The 21,395-nt window shown below is 52.6% G+C and overlaps 1 protein-coding gene across 1 annotated transcript; it reads left to right on the plus strand.

The window, feature by feature from the left end:
• Nucleotides 1–15,857: 15,857 nt before the first annotated feature.
• Nucleotides 15,858–20,098, plus strand: SIX3 (SIX homeobox 3). The gene is made up of 2 exons (XM_056852489.1): nt 15,858–16,705; nt 19,846–20,098. Exons 1-2 carry the CDS (start codon nt 15,882–15,884, stop codon nt 20,036–20,038), a joined length of 1,017 nt encoding a protein of 338 aa, XP_056708467.1. The 5' UTR covers nt 15,858–15,881; the 3' UTR covers nt 20,039–20,098.
• Nucleotides 20,099–21,395: the final 1,297 nt, after the last annotated feature.

Below are 21,395 nucleotides of genomic sequence, written 5' to 3' on the forward strand. Positions count from 1 at the left end.
CAGCTGCCTTCGTCCTGGCACTCTCTCTGCTTGTCGCAATGGGATGTGGGCTCACCGAAGCTGATCTTTAGCGGGGCCCATTCGAAGGTCACCCTAGACGGGTTGTTGCCGGCTGGAATTTTTTGCCACCGAGCTGGTGGAGAGCAGTTTAAGCTTTGCCACTAAGTACCAACAGGACCCCTCCCCCCCTTATCAGAAACGTACTTTTCATTAGAACATAAGAAAGGCCATGCTGGAACAGACCAAGGTCTATCAAGTCCAGCAGTCTGTTCACACAGTGGCCCAACCAGGTGCCTCTAGGAAGCCCACAAACAAGACAACTGCAGCAGCACCATCCTGCCTGTGTTCCAAAGCACCTATTATAATAGGCATGCTCCTCTGATCCTGGAGAGAATAGGTATGCATCATGACTAGTATCCATTTTTTACTAGTAACCATGAATAGCCCTCTCCTCCATGAATATGTCCACTCCCCTCTTAAAGCTTTCCAAGTTGGCAGCCATCACCACATCCTGAGGCAGGGAGTTCCACAATTTAACTATGCGTTCCCAGTGAGTTCTAGTGGAGAGATGCTGTGCAAGCCCTTCAGTTCAATTCCAGGGACTGAAAAGTGCTTCCTTTCAGCTGGATCGTGGCCAGGGTTTCCCCCAGCTCCTCTCCTGGGAATTGCCAGGGCAAAGAAAAAGGCTCCAGGCTGATGAATCCCAGGGCTGGGTGCCACTTCAAAGTCGGGGTGTGGCCTTAGGGGTGCGCTTGAACAGCTGTGGCCTAGTCAGCACAAGGCAGTTTGGGGTGCCCTGGGTGGTTAAGCCGTGCAAGCGTAGGCAGCATCTCCAATCTGCCCTTATCCATCCAAATCACTAAGCTGTTAACTATCTTTACAGCTGGGCTCTCAAGGTGTCTGACTCTTCAAGGAAGGAATCCTCCACCCCGCCCCATTGCCCACACCCCCTCCAGTGCTAACCGCTGTTAGCTGGAAGGAAAAGCTACTTTAGGATCGCTTCCCTAGACTATTAAAAGCGCTCGATTGTATGCTGTCTTCTCTAGACTATCGATTTCTGATTTGTAGTCTGGCGTGATACCAAAATAAACTAAAATAATAATAATACAGCCTTCTCTGGGTACAAAATCGACACAGCTGCACTTCCAAATCCAATTTTACATTTACTAAATAGCTACCTGTAAGGATATGTCATACGCATAATCTAGGGATGTTTTTGTAGGAGTGATACTCAGATCTTCTCCATGCGGTATGTGTGAGAGTAAATACCAGTAGATACATGCCTAGCGTAGGCATATCTTTCTCTGTTCTGGTAGACCATAGAGGAAATTCTAGCACAGCTACCTATGAATAACACCCATTGATCTCGGCTGGACCTGCTTCTTAGTACACATTCATTGCAGGTAAACCTGCTTTAGTTATTTCTGCGCCTTTTTGCATACACCAGCACAGGGAGCTATCAAATAAATACAGAGACCAAGATTCGGGCTGCCCTATTCGTGAGCAGGCGTTCAGGTTAACTGTGCAAAACTGTATCTAGGTGCATCTACAGCGACTGGCTAGGCTGTTTTTTTCTTGGACCACTTAACCTTGGACAGCTTCCCAGGGCTAACAATGAAGGACGCGATCCAGTTAAAAGTCAGCAATGTTAACGTCCCGCCGAGATTTCCGCAGGTGCTTCTCCCATAGAAACCAACGGGACTTTAAAACTGTTTTTGCCGCTCACATTAAACCCAATAGATCAGCCTTTGGAGTTAAATGGGTTGAGGCTAGCAGGAAGAAATTTCACTCTATCGCCAAATCTACCTGTCCTTATCTACGGCTCAGTGATAATGCAGCCAGTGATTACATTCCCTCACCTCTAAGAAGACGGATATGAGACCACTCGGATCCTTCGCATATTGCATGCAATTAAACAGCACGGAACTGAACCCAATGGAATGTGCTTTCTTGCAATAGCTTTTGGGATCGCTCTCCCTCAGGAACAGAGTATACGTTGCTCACAGAAAACCTGAAATACTGACAATTTCAGTAAGGCTTTGATCTGTTTGTTTCCTCGGTGGTAACAAGTCCAAACGAGTTCAAGGCCCAATCAAAGCGAATAACTTTTTTTGTCAAACTGATATCAGTGGGACATCTACGCGTGAACTTAAATCATACCGATAGAAACAATAAGGTGTTGTTTTTTCACAAGAAGAACTTCATTTTGGTCTGGATCGGGCCCAGCGTGCTCCGAGCATTGACTCGGGCTGTTATCTGCCATCGATAAGGACAGAAAGGTCCTGGCCGACAGCGCGATTCGAAGCACGTTTCCTCAAAAGTAAGCCCTGACTTCACTGGGGCTTAAAAAGGGTATAGGTCCCCTGTGCAGGCACTGGGTCATTACCGACCCATGGGGTGACATCACATCCCGACGTTTACTAGGCAGACTATGGCCATTTATGCATGGGAGGTTTTCCTTGGATTCACCGATTTCTAGATGCACATTTTTTCCGTCTGAATTCTCAAAACTCTGCATGGGGGCTTATTTTTGAGTTTTGAGAATTCGGATGGGGAAAATGTGCATCTACAGAGCAGCAAATCCAAGGAAAAACCTCCCATGCATAAGGACTCTATGTCTACCTGGGGGTTTGCCATCGCCTACCCCCAGCAAGCTGAGTGCTCCTTTTACCGACCTCCGAAGGATGGAAGGCTGAGTCAACCTCCAGCCTGCTCTCTGAAACCGACTTCTCTAGGGATCGAACTTAGGCCTCTGGGTTTGGAAATACACCTTTCCGGGCATAGCCCCCCAACCTACCCAACTAAGTGGGATTTGCTATTGAGTAAAGGTGCATGATGAGGTTCTGCTGCAGATCTGATAATGGCAAGTGGCCTCGTGTTTCTCAAAGCCATCGCTAACAGGCGCAGGCCGGGAAATCCACGCAGAGGTGGAAGCCGCCCGCCTGCCCGCCCTCTGGATGCGCACAGTGCATCCGCAGCCTGAGCCCTCCACTGGGTGGAAACGGTCTTTGGGAGAAAGACTGGAACTGGGGCATCTCCGAAATCCTTTCCTGCGAGGCAGATCGCTCCGGAAAGACCCCCACTCACCCATCCCCCCACCCCTTCTCGGTGGCCATTTATGCATGGGAGGTTTTGCCTTGGATTTGCCACTCTCTAGCTGAACATTTTCCAAATTCTCAAAACTCAAAAATAAGCCCCCTGTGCAGAGTTTTGAGAATTCAGTTGGGGAAAATGTGCATCTGGAGAGTGGCAAACCCAAGGCAAACCCTCCTATGCATAAATGACCCTTCTCTCTCTTGCATCTGGTATGTGGGGTGGGCGGTTAAGCGTGGGTTGGAGAGGGGGTAAGAGGGACAGCACCCCCTGCATTTTCGGAGGCTGGGGGTGGGGGGTCGAGCGGTGCCCCCAGAAGGCTGGGGTGGAGGCGGCGGGGGGCGGGTGCAGCCGCCGCCAGGCCCTTCCATTGAGCGCTCCGCCAAGCAAGCGGCTTGGCCGGCCCGCGCGTGCTGAGCGCGCCTTTGGCCCGGCCTTCCCCCCTCGGCCGGGTTTTGTTCGCCAGCTTTGTGCGCTCGGCTGATTGAGCCCCTCGTCTTAAGCTGCTCGGGGCTCCTTTGCTCGGCGACCGCTAAGAAGTCAAGAGCATCCTTCGCTCGCCTGGCCTTTCATGCCCTCCCGTTTGTTAGCCCGCTGACGCCCGCCTTAAAAAAGTCCCGCGCGCAAGGCATTGAGACGTGGGCGCCACAAAAGCCTCCGGGAGGGGTGGGGGGAGAGATGGGGGGAGATCTGTCCCTCGGTCCTCCCCGCCTCAGCTTCGAAAGCTTCCAGGCCGGGTGATTTATTTTGGTGGGTCCACTTGCATTTGCAAGCGGCGCCGAGCTAGGGAGGGCTCTGGATCCCCGCAGCAGTGGCTCAGGGCCGTGCGCGCGCGTGTTAATCTGGGCTCACGACTCTGGGGCGGTTTGGTCGGACTCGAGAAAACGCGACTCTTGTTTCTGGGTTTTTCTCTTAACGGGCCGGCAACGGGAACCTGCAATCTTCCTCTTTTCCGATTGCAGAGCCGCTTATTTATAAGGAGAGCAGGGGCCGCGTTGATCCAGATCTGTGTTCCAGCAAACCTCCTCTGTATGTCCGCCGCGCCTCACTTCCTGCCTGCCTAAACCTTCGTATCGAATCCCAACTGGACTGGCGGCCACTCCGCGCCTCCCTCGGTCAACCCTCCTCCTCGGTCGCCCTCCGCTCTTAGGCACCTTTTCTTTCTGTGACTGGTAGGAAATATGGAGCAGATTCTTTCTGTCTTTCTTTCCTCTCCCCCCCCCCCATTATTTTATTTCATGACATACACTGGTTTTTAAAATGTGTAAGTAGATGTGAAATAATAAGTCTTCGATAAAAGTGAAATCGATAATATAATTTATACAGTCAGAGAACTCAAGAATTGTTCGCAAGTGTGAGCGTATACAGTATGTGCGATGCCAGCACTATTTGTGATTTTTTAATAAAACACCTGTGCAATAGTACACAATTTATTCATGCGACATTATTCCTACGCGATAGCCCGCATTACCGGATACACACTCAGTCTATAGCACATGGAAGTCAATACCATAATGGTATTGACAATGGTTATTTGAGTTCATTTAAATTCTCCTATGTAGGCTCAACTGTATTGGGAAACTATATCAAAGTCTGTCTGTCTGTCTCTCTCTCACTCACACACACACACACTAACTATCCTTATGATATATTTACTCATACAGTAACTGATATGCGTTGTTTGTATTCCGACAGGGACTACATTTGAATGTACATGAATGTGTGAATGTATACATTTAATGAACAGGTTCTCTCTCTCTCTCTCTCTCTCTCTCTGTGTGTGTGTGTGTGTGTGAGAGAGAGAGAGAGAGAGAGAGAGAGAGAGAAGTGTGCATTCATTCACATAAACCTATACTATTCATAAACACACAAACTTTTCTCTTACTAGAGGTTGCATACCATTCTGTTTAAGAAGACAGCTACCAGATTATCGCAGTTCTACTGCATGCAATGTATGTAAATACAGGGATCTGGTCACCCCAGAACACGTTTACGTTGAACAAAGTCCCATTGATTAAACCGGAACTCGATTCAACCACGGGAGCGTGGGCAGGCCAGCGTCTTTCCTCAAGAAGTCTTCTCAGTGTTTAATTAATGTTTATTTTCCTTAGCAGAAATTGACAAAGACGATCTGATTTCGTCTTTGGCGATGACGTCAAATATTTGCTTAGTCTTGAGTAAAGGAAGTTTCCCAGTAATCCCCGTCGGAGGATGATCCGCCAAACAGGGGTGGGGGCGTGGAGGGGGGGGGTCGAGTGAATGTTAATTTACATAAGAAAGAGGGCTGCCCATTTGGTCAGTAAGAATCTGCTTCACCTGTACCATCCTTAGAGCGGACCTGACACTGGTAGGGGGAGAAAATATAATAATGGGCAATTGATTCGGCGTAGCTCACTTTTCCTCCCTCCCCCCTTCTCGACCATGTTAGGAGTGATAAGAACAAGCAACGCAGAACCATGAAAGCACTAGTCAAAATTAAGCACCTTTAATTCCCATTGACTTCAATGGAAGAATTAAGCAAGTATTTAATTCTTTCTCATTGAAATCAATGGGAATTAAAAGTGCTTAACTCTGGCTGGGTCGTGCCCTGTGGTTCTAAAGATTCTTTTAAATGCATTTCAACATCTTCACGACTTTTAAAGATTCCTAGTAACCCTGGTTTATGTGGAGATGGGAAGATTACATTCGTACCTGCTGACTCCCTGTCAGTTGGAATGGTTGCTGGCTGCCCAATCCTCAACACAGGTCTCGGCGGACTGGGCGTCGGCATTTCTGCTCCAGTGGGCTCTGGCTGAAGTTTTAAGAAATAGGACTGCTTAGAACCACCGAAGCTTCAGTGGCTTGTAGGACTACGGCAAGCTGGAAGGTTGGTTTTTTTTAATCGTGGTTCTGACTTCTATAACATTATTAATTAATAGAAAAGAGCAAGAGTCCAGTAGCACCTTAAACACTAACAAAAATATTTTCTGGCAGGGTATGAGCTTTCTGAAGAAGTGAGCTGTGGCTCACGAAAGCTCATACCCTGCCAGAAAATATTTTTGTTAGTCTTTAAGGTGCTACTGGACTCTTGCTCTTTTCTACTACTGCAGACAGACTAACACGGCTACCCACTGTGAATTATTAATTAAAGTCAATATACGGACACAGAAGGAAGAGGGTAAATCTGTGCCTTCCTCACACTATTAAAGGTATTGTAGAGCAATTCACACATAGAGCGAAATGTTTGTGGCTTGATCCTACAAGAATGTAAGAGGTCTGTGTCTGTGTGAGAGAGAGAGGGGGGGGGGGGAGAGAGAGACGGACGTCTGCTCATCTGGACCAGTTTCGTTTATATAGGCCCAGTCTAAGGGCGAAAACGCATGGGAGGTTTTGTCTTGGATTTGCTGCTCTCTAGATGCACATTTTCCCCATCTAAATTCTCAAAACTCTGCATGGGGGCTGACTGTTGAGTTTTGACAATCTGGCTGGGGAAAATGTGCATTTGGAGAGCGGCAAATCCAAGACAAAACCTCCCATGCGTTTTCACCCTGAGCGTTTTTACACGCCCACACATCCTGTGCAGTTTCCTTCTGTCCACGCTTTAGTCCCGAGCAGAGCCTGTGATATCTACACGAGGGTCCCCCCTCGATTCCGGAGCAAGCAGCTCGCGGATGACAGCCGCTGGGAGTCAAGAAACTAAACGCTGCGCTTTAGGACACGCTTGGAAAGCCTGCTGAAAGTCCTCGCCTGTTCCGCTTCCTCACCTTTCCCATGATCCCTTGTTTCCAGCCGAGGTTTGAGCCGTAAAAGTACTTCCTTTTCGGCTGGGTTGCAGAATCTCTCTCACACACGCACGCACACACACAGATCACCGCACACCTCAGCAGGGCTGATGGCAACATTAACTCGGAACTCTGATGCCAGATCCGCACACTTGTTGGTATTTCTGGCTAGGAAAACCAGTTTGGATGATCTGCCTGTCTCAGTTCAGCCGCTCGTCGCCTCCTTCCTGGGGAGACCGGCCAGCTTCGAGCCCCCCTGGCCCTAACGCTGACATCTGCCAGTGCTCCAGGCTGCCCCTGGAGAGCTCGGGGAAGCCGGGAACGACGGAGACAAATGCGGGGAGCCCCCTGGACCTCCCCCCAGCCCAGTTCCGCCGCCGGACGTGCGAGACCCCCCCCCCAATTCGTAGGAAAGCAGATACGTGATTTCAATGACTGGGTCCTATCCTGACTGTGGGATTTCCCGGCGAAGGCGGAGGGGCCCCCCTCTCCCCCTCCACCCGCGGCTTTCGACCGGGGGAGCAGCCCCTCCCGCCTCTGACCGCCGCTTTTTCGCAGGCGTGAAACGCGGCTCCGGCAATCGATATGTAGTCAGGGTGGGGGGCAAATAATGGACGAGGATGGGTGCCTGCGATCATCAGCGTTTCGGGCTTGCTCTGGTTCAGATCGAGCCCCCCGCCCTCGCCGCTTGGTCTCGACGGGACGCACGCCGGCTGGTTTGTTCGCGGTCCCGGGGCCGTCCGGATCCCCAATGAGGGCTCCCTTCGGGCGAAGGAAGCGAGGGTCTCCGGGCTCTGGCGCCTCGGGGCTCCCCTGCCTTTGTGGCTTTGGGGCAGGTGTGTGTATTGGAGGGAGGGGGAGGAGGGAATGGGCGAATCAGACCTTTTGTCGTGGCCCAATTCTCCCTCGGAGTCTTTCCAAACATTTGTTTGAATGATTTACCTCCAGAGGAGGAGGGGGGGAAACTAATTGATATTAAAGTGGGGGGGGGATAGGCCCGGAAATCAGAAGGCCAGCAGCAAAACCTCGGTAGCTTGAAAAGAAGGGCGCTCCCGCCCCTCGGGGGAAACCGAAGGGCTCCGGCGGCGAAGTTGCCAGGCGGAATGCCACAGCGCCCGGATATAAAGGGGCCAGGTCGTCCCTCTCCCCCCCCCATCGGCCTGTCCCATCGCTCCTCATCCCCACCACTAATGCGCCGAGGCTGCGCTCCCAGGCACGCCTACTCGCGAGTAAGCCTCGGCAAGGTCAGCGTGGTCGAACTCGGGGCAGAATCCGCTTGCCAGTCCCGCGGGAGGCAAAGGGCTTCGTTGGCTCCCCTCGGTTTCCGTGGGGTTTGCCGGCCTGCTCTGGCGGATCGAGGCCCCCGCGCGTCCCTGGCCAGATCCTGCGCTGGGAAAACTTTGAAGGGAAGGGGGTCTGGGGTAGGAGACGCTGCGACCCGAGGGTAGGTAGGTAGGTGGGTGGGTGGGAGGCTGCGGGTTCTCCCTCCGCTCCCCTTCCCTATTCAGAGCCGGAACTGTGATGCGATTCATTAGAAGTAACGACTTGACATAAGGTGGATCGCCATTGAGCGAGCCTTTCTTCGAGTCGCTGGCGGAGCTTCATTCACCGTCTCTAACAAGGCGTGCAATCGCTCTGATTGGGCAGCTTCCTTCCAACGGCGGGGCCTGTCGCGGGATGCCCCCCTAATGAGGGTCACCACCAGAGGCTGATCAACTATTCCAGCCCTCCCCCCCTCACCTTCACTCCAGGAAATGGGAAATTCAAAAAGAAGAAGAAAATTGGGACCTATCGTATAAACTATAACTTTTTAGCAAAACATGTCTGAGCAAATAGAAAAACACCCCCCCCCCCAAAAAAAAGTAATCCCTCTCTTTCGCCCACACTAACTTTCCTTCTCTTTCCAGGCCTTTGATTTACAGGCCTATGAACGGTGGTCGGGAAGGCCAAAACACTTCGACTCAAGCATTGCTTGCGTTTGGGAGAGGACTCTGAAACCGTCCATCCCAGTGGCAAAACGAGGCGCCAGTCAATCCGCGCGGCCTGACGGCAGATACGGTCTCATCCCTCCCTACAGAACCGAAGTGCTGCTTCCACTAAAGTGGCAGAACATTTTTACATTCCAGGAGCAGCAGCAACGCCGACCCCAGCGTATTTCTATTATTTATCGCAGCAAAACCACGCTCGTAATTAGATTAAAGGAAAACACACACGTTTATTCAGAAGTAGACCATGCTGCGCTTCCTGGAAATTACTACCGGGGAGGGGTATCTTTATTTATACCCTTAAACCCTTTTTTCCCCCTTGCGGGTAAGTACTATCTCTTCAAAAGAGCCCCATGATTCCTTATTTTAAACAGTCCTGCTTTTAAAGTTCCCATATATGAGTTAACAGTTCTAAGTGGACTTACTAGGAAGTCAGTGGGATTTAATTCCGAGTAATCATGCTTGGGGTCGGACCGCAGGCTGATCTGAAACTTGCCAGCCCCAACCCAGTGCAGAAGTGAAGCCTGACACCATTCGTGTTTATTCGGACGTAAACCCCATGGTGTCCGGGGTTCCAAGTAAATACACCCATTTACGCCAATGAGTCCAAGTACTTGTGCAACAGGATTGCACAAGTCCCCTCGAACTAGACCCCAAGGGTGCCTGACTCTGAACTGAGGCCCTAGGGGGGAGATGCTGGTGATTTTACCGACTCTCACCTGGAAGCAAGCCCCACTGAACAAACTAGCACTAACTTACTCCTCAGTGAATATGCCTAGGATTCGTTGTAAAGCTGCCTGTTTAATTCGGAGTAGACTTTTTGAATTCCGCGCGACCTGCAAAGGATCGAGGCTGCGAGCCTCACCGAAATCAACTGAACTGGTTTCCAAGAAAACGCATTAAGTAAAGGAGGGTAACTTTGAAACGCAACCTGCTGAAAGGAGTGGGAATTCTTTTAAAGCAAATTTGGTTCTGATCGTCGGGGGCTGTTTCTCTCTGTAAGGAGATGTAATCCCCCTATAGGAAACCCAACGCCTTGGGTTCAGGGCGAGAAATGTGGCAGAATGTTAACAAAGCAAAGCCCAAAACAAGTTGGCGTGGCACTCTAGTGCCATTGAAATGAATGGGTCTTAGCTGGAAGCCTCTACCTTCAGGGCAAGGAATCAAAGATACAGTTTATTCAAAACAGGAAAAGGCTCCGAATCTGCAAAAAGATTCGTTGTCAAATTTGGGAAGGGGAGCAAGGGGAGGGAAACTTTTAGAAACACAGACTTCCTTCTAACCCCCCAAAAATAAGTTTGCTGCTTACAGAATCACTGAATAACTACATTAATTTTTAAATTCTCTCACCTTTCCAAAGCTAAACCATCCCACTTCTTTATAACTATTGAGGGGGGTCCCATAAAAGAAAAAAGACTTTAAAAAAGTTTTCACTTGAGCTTTAGTGAATTTTTAAAAAATCACATCCTCGTTCCCACTCATTCAATTCTGGAACCTTATTTACCTCCGGAAGTTGCCTTCGTTTTTCGCCCCGCGTTTTTAATTGCAGTGGCCGAACTGGTCGTAATTAAGAGGGAATCAAACATTGACATTCGGTTCTGGTGGGGAATCTGCTCTCTGGAATTTAAGGGTTGGGGAAAACTAGGCTTTAGGCACCAAAACAAGGACGACCATGACGCACACTGGCACTGCGTGCCACTCTAGGCATCCGTCAAAACCCCCTATTAAAAGATAGATCTGTGTAGAAGTGTGGTTGTGAATGACTGACTGATTTCTCTGTTCCCTTTTTTCTTTGATTCGAATCCTCCTTTCCAGACCCACAGCACTTAAAAACCTTCAGAGGGAGCCCAGCGCCCTCTGAGTGAAAGGGAGCGGGAGAGGAAGGGGAAATCTAATGTCGATCCACCGACTCAGTCATTCAGGACAGAATCGAGATCGGGGGTGGGATAAAGGGAACCGGGAACTACAATAAAACAAACAAGCGGCCCAATAGGGAGCCCCCCATTTCCTACACTTGCGCGTGAGACAAGGGGCCGCGGAAACGCTGGAGGGCACGTTGAGAGCTACCCCCAATCGAATTTACTTCTAGGTAAAGTAAAGCGCCGCAGGAGGGTCTTCCCCAAGCGACCCGAAGAGGGTCCGGGGACTCCTTGGCCGTGTTTCCCACGCCCTCAGCCTGCCACATGGGCACTAGGCATCACTTCCGAGCAGGAGGCCGGCTTGGGAATCCGTCCCGGTGAAACCCATGCCATTCCCATCTCAGTTTGCAACACATCTCTCCCCACCCCCCCACCCCGGTCGGAAGAGCGCACCCCAGAAGCTAAGGTTTACACAACTCCTTCGAAACCTGGCGCAGAAGAAAAGTGGTCCGAGGGCTCCCCCAGCCTGGCCCGGAGCACATTCTTTGGACCGAAACCCCCCGGATTGCCCGGGCTACCGAGCGTGTGCGAGAGCAGGGCACCATCCGGGAACTCCAGGAGCCCCATGGAGCTCCTGGAGGAGGAATGGGGCTCTCCGCCCCCCTACGATCTCCCTGCCCCCTCCCCGCGGCTTTTAGGGAACGGGGTCTGCCAGGGCTCCTCTCCCTGGTTTCGGGGCTCTTTAAAAGAAAAAGAAAAAACTGCACATCTACTTCAGCAGAAATCAACAACTTTGAGCGAACTACAAGCACCTTTCCTTGCGAGAAGTGGCTGCCTTGAATAATAATTGGGGAGGGAGGAAAGAAAAAAAAAACACCACTTACAGGATCCGGAAAGGATTTCCCCAAGAGCAGAAGGTCTTTGCTTTCCGTGGCCTGGATGAAGAGCGTCTGGCTGGGCTGATGCGATCCTGGCTTCTCTCCCCCGCCCCCCACCGCTCTCTTTTCTTCCCTCGGCTTCTTCCCTTTCTTGCCGTCCCTCGGTCGGTCTGTCTGTCTGTCTAGCCCTCTCGCCAGCTCCCTCTTCGGCTCCGGCGGCCGCTCCGTCTCTGCGGCTCGCTTGCAGGGTGGGGGGGAGCCCTTTTTTTCGGGGCCTCTGCATTAGGCAATTCCATTGACAGTTTTCAGCCAGCAGCTGCAGTCATTAAACGGCATTTACACCCTGGCCTCCCTCGCACAAAGCTAGAGCGCCAACAATTATCTGCTTGTACGGTGGAGGACATGAGAATGTGTCCCTAACAGGCTTAGGGAAGAGAGGGAGAGCTCAGTCGCCCTGCTAGGCGCAACTAGAGCAACCGTGCCCGGTCCCCACCCCCCACCCAGGAACAATGTCCCAAGTTTTTGGGCTGCCCCTAGGCAGGGCGACCAGGCAGTGGCGTCCAGAAGTTCGCAGCTGGCCGCCGGCCTGCCCCTTCTGGAAGACAACAAGGCCCAGCCGCTGGAGCGGATGGCCAGAGCGGTCCGGGGGCACAGGCGGGATGTCAGGGAAGAGCTCGGGGCCAGCTGAGCGAAGGATCAGCGCGTCTTCAGCGGCAGCCCCGGGTCACAAAGGCACCTTGGCAGGACTGCAGCAGAGTCGCCTGGTCGGGGTGAGGGACGTGAACTCTTCCCGCACCACCCTCGGCTCGGCGACCAGAGAAGGCGCCTCGTGGAAAGGCGTCGGGTTTGTTGCCTTGAAAGGCTCCCGAGCCAGGATTTCCTTGGCGTGTCTGCCTGGGGGTGTGCGTGAAACGCCGCTCTCCCCCGTCCTCCTGGTTTTCAAGAGGGAGTCAAGACCACCTGTGTAGCCTTCCTTCACGGGGACACCCCCAAAAGTTAAGAAAATCTGCGGTTCTGAGCACCACGGATTTGTGTCCCGCAGCGAAATATGTTTGGTTATTTGGGAGTAAGACCCGTGAGTTTACAGAAGCAAGCATGCTTAGAACAGAGCTCTTGGAAAGCAATTCCGCAAATCAGTTGCGGGGGTTTGATAAGGAGCGAGTGAGAAAGGAAGGAAGGAAGTTTGGAGACTAGTTTGGTCCACTGATTTATCTTTAGTGGTGTACTTAGATCTGAAAACAAACGGGGTGAAAACTCAAGGCACCCACCCCCATTTCCCTGTGCCCAAGAACGGTTCACTCCTTTCCGTCCTTGTCTGAAATCCTGGCCCTACAAGGGCAGGTTTGGGAAGCGCCGCTATGGCCTGCCCTAAATTTTAGTCGTCGGCTAAACACGACGGCGGGCAAGTCCTGCCTGCCATAAACCGACCAGGTTGCTGCAGTTCCTGGCTTGAAATCTAAGCTGGGACCAGGTATGGGGTGGGGGGGAGAGTTGTGTTGGTGGTGGAAAGAATTCTTCAAACCCCCCCCCCCCACTCCGTCGGGTTCGGCTGTCCAGAGAAGCGTTTAAGCCCCTCGCTAAAAAAAATTAAGCGGGCGCCTTGTTTTCATCAGGAATGCGTCGCAAGGTAGCACACACCCCTGTTGACAGTTCGGCGGAGGAGTGATGAATACCTAATCCGGCCAGGATCTTCCAGTCCAGTAGCTCTCCCAATTGGACCTATTCACCTGCCACTTGGCATTTATTTCATGGGGGCTGCTGTGTGAAAAGAGCCCCCCCCCCCAGTTTGGGAGTCCGACTCAGGGCTTCTCTCCCTCTATCGCCCATCGCAGCTTTTCGAATTATGATGGTGATCGTCCCTCGAATTGGCCAAGTCACGCGATGTCCTTCCCCTCCCTATTTTAATTGTATATCTCGTTTCTCTTTCCCCCCCTCCCCTCCCACTGATGTCTGCAAGGAGTTTGGGCTCCATGTCTCAGCCCCCCTCCCTTTTCTCTTCCCCTCGCCCTTCTAGATCTCCATCGGAATGCAGAGCATAGATTCTTTGAGGGGGAGAAAAGTTTTGAATTCCTCAATGATTTTTTTCTTCTTCTTCTAGAAAGGCGGCTTAGGATAATTATTTCAGCTTTATTGAGGGCAGATTAGGAGAAGTCTGGATGCTGCGTTTCAATACGCGTTCTACATGCCTGGACAATGTCCGCATTGTTTGCGACTGTGTGTGAACCCATTCAAAATATACACTTTTTAACACCGACCAAAGTCCTGTCTAAATATACACAGTAAGGCTGGAAAGACATCCATGACCCGTACAAATCTCTGTAAATCACACTTCCAACGCTGCAGAAGCCAAACAAAGGAGTTACCAGCTCAAGATGCCGATTAAAATCTCCTTAAAAGCAACACACCTAAGGGTAAATGGAGGCGGCCGGCAGCCGGAAGGCCCCTGGAGCTGGCAAGGAGATAGCAGTTCAGCACGGGCTTTCCCGGTTGCAACAATGGTTTTTGAAAGCAGGGGAATATTTTGACGGCCCTTCGACTGGTTTTAAAACTAGGGCGGAAAGGGGGGGGCAATTGATCATAACCCAAAAGCTGGAAAATGGCCAGATGCGTTTGTTGCTGTCAGAGGTCAAAAGGTTACGGGTGGGTTGAGAAGAAATCTGAATGCCTAATACGATGGAGAGGTTAGAAAAAGACTTTTCTGGGAGTTCTAAGCTGCAGTCCGTTCACCTGATGTGATTTACTCGAGAGTATTTGGCGACATGAGTGAAACAAGTCTAAGATTGGCGCAGACACGGTTGGCTTGCAGCCCCATAATCGGAGCCCGGGTTTTCCTGTCGTCTACTCGGAGGTAAATCCCACTGGGGGGAGGGAGAGAGAAAGAGAGAAGGATTACTTCCCAGCGCGATTGTGCGGTTTTCCTTGGAGCGAAGCCCCCCTGGATTCTTTGCGCCAAGCGACACTTCTGCAAAGTTTGGCGTGGAAGTTGCGGGGAGCCGCTCCTTTCTGAGACTCCAGCCGAGGGAAGGAGAGACCGGGAGCGCGGGGCTTTCTCTCTCCGGCTCGATCCCTTTCCCTCTCCTCTCGGCCCCAGCCCGCGCTGTATTGAGATGCTGCTCCCGGCAGGGTCGGCGGCCTGAGGATGGGCCTAATGATCTCATCTCGCTTTTCTTCCCCGGCGCTATTAGTGCTCAGATAGGCAGAATGAAGCGCAGCTACGTGCAAATCATGTGTAAACGGCCTCCGATAGGAGCCCTTTTCTCCCATCGCGGGGCCCGGCCCGGCCCATTTTCGCCTTTCTCTTTCCAACTCCCCTTCCCTTCCTCCGACGAGTTCCAAGCGGGCTCTTAAAGACCGCGATGGCGTTTCCCATCTAATTGTACATCCTGGTCAAACCCAAGAGATGCGCCCTGCCTGGCGCATTTCCCCGATCATTTGTTTAGAGGGGGAGAATCGGGGGTGGGGGGGGGAGAGAGGGGAGAGACAGCGAGAGAAGTGGAAGTGCTAAGATTAGGAGTTGCAAAGATTAAAACACATACAGACCCGCGCGCGCACACACACACACTCCGGCTTGCCTGTGCTCCCCCCCTCCCGCCGGCTCTCCCTGTTCCCTCCCCCCTCCTCCTCCCCATGTCCCCTCCCCTCCGCCTTTGGGCGCAGTGGTAAGAGCCCTTTTTCTTACGTAGTCCCCGATGATTGGCAGGGCTGACAGTGATTGGCAGGGCGCTGCCATGGCGACGCCACAACGACACCCGGCAGGCCAATAGAAAAGCGAAACAAAATGCTTCGGCGCGGCACTCACGGTGGATTTAGGGGAGATATGATGAGGCGGCGGTTGTCATTAGGGCGATCGCGGCCGAGTCCCTGAATCTGCTCGCCTCGGCGGCGGCGGCGGCGGGTCTGCAGGGAGGGAGGCGGGCGGGCGAGCGGAGGGAGCGAGCGGGCGCGCCTCTGCATGCCTGCCCGGGAGTGAGCGGGCGTGCCTGGGAGTGAGTGTGTGCGGGCGTGCGAATGTGAGTGCGCGCGCGCGGCTGCGGGCTTGGATGAGGGTCTCTATGTGGCTGCGGGAGCGGGTGTGGATGCGCGTGGGGTGCGTGAGCCCCCTCTCCCTCCCCTCTTCTTCTTCTTCCTCCTCCTCCTCTTCTTCTTCTCCTCTCTCTTTCTCTCCTCCTCCTCCTTCGCTCCCTCCTTTCCCGGCTCCTGCCGCCCGCTCTCCGGCCCGCCGCCCGCCCAGCCCGGCGCCTTGAGCCGGCGCCTCGCCCCCCTCTCTTGCCGGCCCCCCGTCCCCGCTCCGCCAGGCTGGGTCCCATGGTGTTCCGATCCCCTCTAGAGCTTTATCCCACCCACTTCTTCCTGCCGAACTTCCCCAGCGACCCGCACCACCACCACCGCTCGCTGCTCTTGGCCAGCGGCGGCGGCGGCAGCAGCTCCGGAGCTGGAGGAGGCGGCGGCGGCAGCGGCGGTGGCGGCGGCGGCGGCGGCGGCGCTGCCACCGGGTGCGGCAGCGCCGGATCGGCCGGCGGCGGCGCCTCCTCGCGAGGAGCCCCGGAAGAGCTGTCCATGTTCCAGCTGCCCACCCTCAACTTCTCCCCGGAGCAGGTGGCCAGCGTCTGCGAGACGCTGGAGGAGACGGGCGACATCGAGCGGCTGGGCCGGTTCCTGTGGTCGCTGCCGGTAGCCCCCGGGGCGTGCGAGGCCATCAACAAGCACGAGTCCATCCTGCGCGCCCGGGCGGTGGTGGCTTTCCACACTGGCAACTTCCGAGACCTCTACCACATCCTGGAGAACCACAAGTTCACCAAGGAGTCGCACGGCAAGCTGCAGGCCATGTGGCTGGAGGCCCACTACCAGGAGGCCGAGAAGCTGCGCGGCCGCCCCTTGGGGCCCGTCGACAAGTACCGCGTCCGCAAGAAGTTCCCGCTGCCCCGCACCATCTGGGACGGCGAGCAGAAGACGCACTGCTTCAAGGAGCGGACTCGCAGCCTCCTGCGGGAGTGGTACCTCCAGGACCCCTACCCCAACCCCAGCAAGAAAAGGGAACTGGCCCAGGCCACCGGCCTCACCCCCACCCAGGTGGGCAACTGGTTCAAGAACCGGCGGCAGCGGGATCGGGCGGCGGCGGCCAAGAACAGGTCAGCGGGGGCGGCGGGAGGGGGGCGGGCGGGTCGGTGTGACTGGGTGTGCAGGGGAGAAGGAGGTCGGGAGGGGGGGTCGGCCTAGTGGCTGGACGGGACGGCTCTCCTCCCCGGCCGCCACGGCCTCCTCTTTTCCCAGGCTGCCTTTCCCGCCCCACCGGAGGTTTCGGAGGGGGCACCAGACCTTGCCCGGTCTACTTGGAGGCTTTGGGAGACGCTCACGGAGGAGCTGGGTGGCCAAGCAGGCTGGAGGCGCGGAGCACCCTTTGCCCTGGCTCCCGGCAAGCCGAAGGGGCTTCCTCCAGGTTGATGCCAGAGGAAGGCCTCCCTCTGCCCGCCCCCCCCTTTACCAAAGAAGTTCCTCTCTTCCCGCTTCAAACTTGCGTTTGCTTTCCCTGAGCCTCTTCTCCTTTTAAAAGACTTGCCGGGGTTCTGCGCACGTGCAGCAGAGAGGGGCGGCGGACCGCAGGGGCGACTGCGCCTCGGCGGGGCCGAATCCTGCGCCTCCGGTTTCGCCCCGCAAACTGTTAGTTTGAGGAGGACGCTTTCTCGCCTTTGCAAATGCCTTCCGCGCACACCACTTCTTTTTCTCGAGGGGCTGGCAAAAAAACAAAAAGCCCTCCTCCTGGTAAACAGCGAGCTGCTGGGGAGTCAGGAAGGGGGGATCCGATGTATTTCTTTATTTGTGCAATAAAGACGGGATTTGGCAATTGGGAACTCTCCTCCGCCCAGCTTTGCTCACTAAACAATTTAAACAAACATCCTCATGCAAAACCTCCTTCTGGAAAAACAAAGGGGGGCAGCTGTCCTGCCATTGTTCTTATTAATTATAAAAAGCAAACAAATGCATTTGCGGAAAAAAAGAAAGCCAGAAATAGAAAGAAGGACAGGGAAATATAATCTCGAAGGAAAGCATTTAATATATATATATATTTATTAAAGGATAGTCCCCCCTTCCGAATCTGAATTTATGCCGGTTTGATTTAGGAATGTCGAAATATAAATACACGTGCCGGTGAGAGCACCATAGGGGCCCTCCTCGCTGGGCGTTGGGTTGTGTTATATAAAACAGGTTTGGGTGGCTTTAAATCGCTCCAAGTAATAATAGTTAATAATAAAAACAATTCTTTTATTTTTTTAAAAAGTGTCCTTACTCTACATTTCGAAAATAAATGGATCTAATCAGAACAAACAAAATATTTCATTACCACTCTTGACTTCTCCGTTCCTATTTACAGTGGAAAGTTTAATCTGAATTCCTAAAGGGAGGGGGAGAAAACATTTTTTTTTAAAGGATTTTCAGTGCTGCTAGTTGGGGCCAGTAAACCGGCAAGTAGCAAATCGGTTGAGGTGAGACACCGAGAGGGAGACTCGGCGCACCGGTGGCCGTGAGAACGGGGAAGGGGAATGAGAAAATTCCTTTTTTAAATATCCTAACTCCAGAAGCATCGAGAATTACAAGACACTATATTGTGAAACAAACAAAAAAAAAAAAATCACAGCCCAGCGGGAATGGAAATAAAAATGTCCTGGGAAGTTGGCCGAGAATTATTATTTTTTTTGCCTGTGCAGAGGGCTTGGACTTTTCGTTTTAACCTGTGATCCCGCACATTTCTAAATCTAACTTTTTTGGGGGGCGGGGGGGGGAAGGAAAAATGCCATCTATTCTCTAACGCAGTCGAGGTCAGAACCTCTCTTGTTCTGAATGGATCTCCCGGTGGAGCGCCGGACAACACTGAAAATACTCGAGTACGATCTCTAGATCATTTTAGCTGCGGGAGGGGGGGGGGGAGACGTATTTTTTTCATCTTTTGTCCCCGAAGGAACCTGCTTAGCTGTTGACGATTCTAAGAAGCTGCGTCCAGCAGTCCTTTGTCTGTTTGCATGCGTTTCCCAACGCCATCACTCTGCAAAGGCAACCACAACAAACAAGAAAATACCGTGAAGGGTTTGGGGGGGGGGGGGTAGGATGGCCAAGCCAAAGCCTTAGAAATATTGGTCTGCCCCAGCCCCCCCCCCCCCGGAACCAGTCCCATCGTTCTGCCTCTTCACCTTTTTTTTTTTTTTTTTTTTAACGTTATTTATTCATGTCTGGAATTGGAGGGAAATCTCCCCGGCCTATTCCTTCCTCGCCTGCTTCGCAGCTCTCCACGGCCGTTGCCAGATCTGGACTCTCGTGGGGTGGGTCTGGGGGTGGGGGAGTGAGGCCCAGCAGCTCTCGGGGTCCGACCGACCCAGAAAGAAAGGGGCCAAGGACCTTCCCTGCGAATGCGGCCGATATTTCTGCCCGTTCACGAAGCCCCCCCCCCCGCCAAAGAGGAAGGGGTTTCGATGCCACTTCCCTTCCACCCTGTGTTTGTTTGTATGCGTGTGGGGTCCCCCCCTCTTTTTTAAATCAAAGAAGAAAAGTGTTTCCCGATAGGCGCTTCCCTCTCTGGCAGAAGTGAGATTTGCTTTCCTTTTCGCTCTCATCTGCTTTTGAAACACTTGCGGGGGAAGGGGCGGTGGGGGGGGGGAGAAGAGAGGGGCTGGCCTGGCGCTGCAGAGGCCAGCAGCTAGCGCGGCGAGCGGGGCCGCCGGGTAGAGAGGGAGAAAGAGGGGGGAGAAAGAAAGAAAGAAAGAAAGAAAGAAAGAAAGAAAGAAAGAAAGAAAGAAAGAAAGAAAGAAAGAAAGAAAGAAAGAAAGAAATGGGACAGTTATAAGCAATGATCTGCAGTAACAGCAAACAGCAGGTGGTCTTTAAAATTCTGCATTTGTCTTCTTTGGGGGTTCCCAAATGGTGGGCTATATCTTGTGGGGGGACAACACAGTATAACCATTAAGGAAACAGTTATCCATTCTTATAGGAATTGCATTGGAAAAGTTCTGAGAAAGAAAAAGACTTGGGGGTTAATTTTAGGTGGGCCAGTGGAGCAGGGCTGGCTGGTTGTTGAGGGCTCTTTCTAGGATGGATAAAGGAAAGGGTCCCCCCTGCCCAGATCCCCTCCGCCTGCGGAGGCCGCCGCCTCCAGGGCCTGTCTTCCCCGGCCCGAGCGAGCGAAGCGGTGGGGCGGCGGGGCTCCCGGGGCGGGGCGGCGTGTGGCTGGGGCTTCTGAGTGAGGCTTCGTGCCCTTGGTTTGTCTCCCCGCGTCCTGCAGGCTCCAGCACCAAGCCATCGGGCAGAGCGGCATGCGGTCCTTGTCGGAGCCCGGCTGCCCGACCCACAGCTCGGCCGAGTCCCCGTCCACGGCGGCCAGCCCCACCACCAGCGTCTCCAGCTTGACGGAACGGGCCGAGACGGGCACGTCCATCCTCTCGGTCACCTCCAGCGACTCCGAATGTGATGTATGATAGCGGCCAGGGACGCGGCCCCGAGGAGCGGAAAAGCACAGCCAGGCGAACTGACGCGCCCCCCCCCCAAGTCCGCCCCCCCCCGGCCCCGGCCAGCGAGCACCGCCCGCCCGACCCCTCTCCGAGATCCCCCCCAGCAAAGGAAGCCACCTTCAGAACACACCGAGACTCAGAGAGAGAAAAAAACAAATAAGCAGACGTTGCGAAGGTTTAAATGCAGACAAACATTCAAATGCAAAAGGAACCAGAAACAAACATCCACTCCGAAAAGGGACTTTAAAGGAGAAAAAGAAATACTTAGAACAAGATGCTTATGCTGCAGCGGGGAAAAGAGCAACCACGACAACCATAAACACCCGGTTATGATGAATATTATTCTTAAAAAAGAAAGGTGACATTTGTATTCTTTGTAGGAGAAAAAGCACGATCGAGCGCGCGCGCTCTCTCTCTCGCTCTCTCTCTCTCCGGCTCTCTCTTTTCATTTTGAGTTCATTGTTTGCGCTTTCCCATGGACTGCATCTCACCCGTTTTGCATGACGACGATTCAGTTTGTATCTGGGGGTGGGGGTGGGCCGGGATATAATATTCTCTATAATAAATGAACAATAAGGAAGGAAAACTAGGAGGTGGCCAAAAAACAACAACTGGAAAGCGCCACTCGAATTTGTAAAAAAAAAAAAAAAAACGGAGGAGAAAAAGCATTCAAAAATTTTTTAAAGGAACTCTTTGAAAAGGAAAATATCCAATGTTTATCGCCTTCTTTGTTGGGTTTTTATCAGTTTCTGTCTTTATCACCCCCTGCCCCCAAGTCCGAACGACGGCTTAAACTAGATGCAATTTTTTTCTCCTCCTCTTCCTCCCTCCGTGGTTGTTGTTTTGATTTTTTTTATGCTTTTGTTCAACAGACAATCATTTTCTTCGTAAGCACCTTTTTTTCTACACTTCTGTCACTGCCTGTGTGGGTACTGGTTATAAATGTGGAAAAAGAATAGTTATGACTGTAACAGATTTTTATTTTTATTTCAAAATTTTATATGAATTATGTATATCTTAATGATGCGGTCATTTTCCCAGTTTGTAATATATGTGTAGAAAATGCTTGTATATGATATTTGCTCTTCTCTTCTCTGTCTCCCATCCCCTCCCCCTCCCCCTTTTCTTCCCTTCTTTTTTAAAACAAGGTTTTCCCCGACTTGCGTTCCTGGCACAAACTTAGCTGTCAAGAGGTGACCGACTCGGTTTCCGAAAGGGACCCCAAGTGATAGACGACATTAAGCTTAGGGTGCCACAGTAGTTATCTTATGCAAAAAAAGCATTTTTGAGTATTTAAATAGCAGCTTTTTTTGGGGGGGGGGTC

This window comes from Euleptes europaea, chromosome 7 (genome assembly GCF_029931775.1).
Source record: "Euleptes europaea isolate rEulEur1 chromosome 7, rEulEur1.hap1, whole genome shotgun sequence".
In the NCBI taxonomy this organism is placed as follows: Eukaryota; Metazoa; Chordata; class Lepidosauria; order Squamata; family Sphaerodactylidae; genus Euleptes; species Euleptes europaea.